The sequence below is a fragment of the Rhagoletis zephyria genome, unplaced genomic scaffold, assembly GCF_001687245.7.
Source record: "Rhagoletis zephyria isolate East Lansing unplaced genomic scaffold, Rhagoletis_zephyria_1.1 Rzeph_scaffold_01632, whole genome shotgun sequence".
Taxonomy (NCBI): Eukaryota; Metazoa; Arthropoda; class Insecta; order Diptera; family Tephritidae; genus Rhagoletis; species Rhagoletis zephyria.
In genome coordinates, this window is record NW_016158716.1 from 4992 (window position 1) to 8614 (window position 3623).

Consider the following 3623-nt stretch of genomic DNA (forward strand, 5'->3'; position numbering starts at 1 on the left):
TTCACTATGACTGTACATTTTATGTATTAAAGAATGTTATAAGCGCTACTCTATGGGCTAGTGAATGAAAGCCTACACGAGTATCAAATAGTCAAAAGAAAAATAGATGAGTCTATATTTTTATAAGAGCACATACATGTATGTAAGTATGTATGTATTTAAATAAGTGATTGGATAAGGGAATTAAAACCAAACAAAAAAAAAACAAAAAATTAAATTAACGAACTATAGTAACCAAGAGTAATCAAATGAAAATGAGCAAATATGTGAACTACAGTTAATGGTACGTTAATAAGTAGTAAGTAGTATGTTGTAGAGATAAGAGTTGTACAGAGTATAGTATATTAACATATTTATATATGCATGTAGTAAGTAGTAAGTATGTGGTAAATGGTTAAACAACAGTAAAGTAACTGGTACATACCTCCTTCAGCATTGGCATCGTCTTGTGTGTAGCAAAGCATAAAAGCTAGAAAATTAAAGAATTAAGAAGAGATTTCTTTCAGTTAAAAAAGAACAGCAGCAGTAGTTGAAAAAAAAAACACAAAAGAGTAAGAGTGGTGAATGGGTTGAAGGGAAGAAAAAATAGTAGTAGTAGGGTAATGGGAAAGATGTACATATGTATGTACTAGACATGTATGTATGTATAGAGTAGATTGCTTGACCAGCATACATAGATACATACATCATACTATGTTGCTGCTGAAAAAAGTTAAATGTTGGGTTGCAGTGAAGTTTGAGTATCGAGATTAGTTTAAACTTGAAAATTTTGCAGCTATTGTTTTCATTCAATATGTAATGTGTAAAGGGTAAAATGTTTAAGCAGCAAATTATTGAATGGTTCAAGATCAATACACAGTCTGCTTAGTTGCAAAGATTTGTTTTATTTGTTTTTTCACTGGCATAAGTAGTTTAAATTTTATTTTTATTTGAGAAAAATCAATTTCGAATGACGCCTTCACGTTATTTTAGTAGAACAATGGATACATGGGAAATTGATTTTTAAATGAAGCTGAGAGATAGAATTGTAAATAAATGTACTATGCAATTAAAAGTTTTCAACAGAAGAAAATCAAGTGGAATAAAAAAGTAAAGAGAATTAATTGAAGAGTAATTAACGGTCAATTGAAAAAGTATTGCTTCTGGTCGGTCCGCAGGTGTTTTTTTTTGTTGTTGTTGTATGTACTACATATACATATCTATGTAGCACGAATGTGATACAAAATGTCTTATGCGTGTGTTGAAGTTGTAGATTTGCAGTGTGCGCGCGCGTTTAGACGATACCAAAAAAAAAAAACAACTACACAATGATGTTTTATTTTATAAGAGCATTTTCTTTTTTCTTTTTTTTTTGTGTCGTATGCTCTATGATTGGCGGTATGATTTTGTACCAGTACATTTGATATATTTTACTAGTAATCCTTAACCCGACAAATCATTGAGTAGGTGCATATTCTTGTGTACCCAGTAAACCAAATTTTGTTATCGAAAAAGTCGATAGTGCGTAGAAAAGTGCGCTGAATTTCCCAGCAGCTCATAATTTTGTTAGAGATTACTAAATATTCAACAGCTGGCATAGTGCTTGACAATATTAAATCTAGTTTCAGTTTGAATTTGGAAAAGATCTACTTATAAAGCCACCAAGTCATCAATTGGAAAATAATGCATACCTCGACTTCCACTTCACTTCCACAGTACTACTTCAAATTTCTAACTGAAAAACAAACGAGTTCACCGATCTAGTTGCGATGTTGTTACGTCTTTTTGCATTTCAGGTGACGAAATACTACAATAAAAAATATTAATGATGGGGGCAAGAAAACTGTACATTTATCAAGGCTAAAATAGACGCAGCACATATTTTTTCGGAGGAATAAAAACAATCGAGTATTTTATCTTCCTCCTGGTGCCTTTTATTGAGACCTGTGAAGATTTTTTGAAAGAAAATGCTTATAAAATTGTTTCGATTGTCAATTTTTATAAATGTTATTACAAGCGAACCAAGGTACATTGAACAGGTAGTATCAGTAGAGCAGCTGATTTGATTTATTTTCAAATTATTTGGTCTCGAAAATGTCAAATATTTTTAATTTTTTCTCACAAAAATTCGGAATTGTTAAAATCCATTTGCATGTGAAACCTTTTTCCATACAAAACAAGCGATTGAATAGCAGCTTTTGGAACGTTCGCCCAACTCAGCAGCACAACCGCTGATTACTGGCCCTTGTAAAGGATGGATCAATGCTTCGAGAAGCAAACAAATTTACTAGGAAAGAAAGTTGCAACAATTTTTATTTTTTCCAATTTCAATTTTTTATTTTTTATAATTTTTTGTATTTCACATGGCACGCTTTGATTTAAAAGAAAAAATTCAGAACAGTTTTTGACACTTTCGATACCANTACACGTTCCCACGACAGTCGGGTCTACGTAACCGGAACGACCCAGATTTATATCTGGCCAAGGACTGTCACTCCAGCAACACTCCCCAAAAAGTTTTTGGGGAATTTGTATGCTGCTACAACAACAACAACAACAACAACAAAATACACGCAAATGTTGTTTTTGCTCTACTGATACTACCTGTTTAATGTGCCTTGCAAGGGAACGAATTTTATGAGTTTCCTTTTTTGCTAAGGGATAGAGTAGTTGCGATTAAAAATTTATTTTTTAAAGATTTTTTTTTTTTTAATTTTAATTTGGGTAGATATAATCAGTAAAGGCAAAAAAGGGAAAAATCAAATGTGAATATTATTTGATTTTTTTCTTTTTTGCCTTTACGTGACTATACCTTAATTAAGATAAAAAAAAATGTTAATATTTAAAATAAAAGCCCATATTCGAAATAGTGCAGCGAAAAATTCGGGGAAACTTTTTGACAAATTAAATTTTGTTTAAAAACATAATCGTAGTCGTAGAAAAATGTTTTCACTTCACGCTTTCACAGATTAACAAATGGTTCCCTGGTTTATGTTTTTTGGTTTTTCTTGTAAAATAAGCATTTCTAAAATAAATGTGTCTTTTTGACAATTTTTTTAATTTTCAGTACCCTCTTTGCTTATTGCGATTTTAAGTGCCTATTTCGCTATTTTATTTTGCCTTTTTTATAGGGTCAGATCTTGGAGATATTCATGTCTTCATGGTCATCGGGAAATCTCCATCTTCAATCTTCAACAATCAGATCAATAGATCAGAATAACGATATAATTATGCATGTATGTATGTAACTTTTTCCATTAATACTTGGCGACTTCAAAGTAAGTAATTACAACAAATTAGATAGAATTTCATGAGAACGCTACAACCAAATTAGTAAAAGTATTGTTTTTTAAAATAGTATTTTTTTACACTTAACCTCATCCAAAGCGATTTCTGTTATTTCCTACTAATATTACCAATTTTCTCAAAAATGTTATCATCCTAAGTAAATACATATTTAATATAAATTATAAAGTAAATCAACGACTAGAATAAAAATGTGTTTAAAACTTACGTTGTGGTTCACTTGAATCATTGTTGTTAACACTGTTAACATCAAGTTCACTATTGCTGTTTACAACTCCATTGGCTGCTGTACACAGGCACGCATACATGCGCATATGTGCAACGCGCAGTGATGATGG

The 3623-nt window shown here is 31.1% G+C and overlaps 1 protein-coding gene across 1 annotated transcript in view; it reads right to left on the bottom strand.

Moving 5' to 3' along the window:
• Positions 1 to 226: 226 nt before the first annotated feature.
• LOC108364681 (uncharacterized) overlaps positions 227 to 3623 on the bottom strand; it is a 98483-nt gene continuing 95086 nt past the window's right edge. The window contains exons 19-20 of the mRNA XM_017618463.1: positions 3494 to 3571; positions 227 to 469 (exon numbers count right to left, since the gene is read on the bottom strand). Coding sequence (XP_017473952.1) covers positions 354 to 469; positions 3494 to 3571 — 194 coding nt within the window. The 3' untranslated portion in view covers positions 227 to 353. The remainder of the gene's footprint in view (positions 470 to 3493; positions 3572 to 3623) is intronic.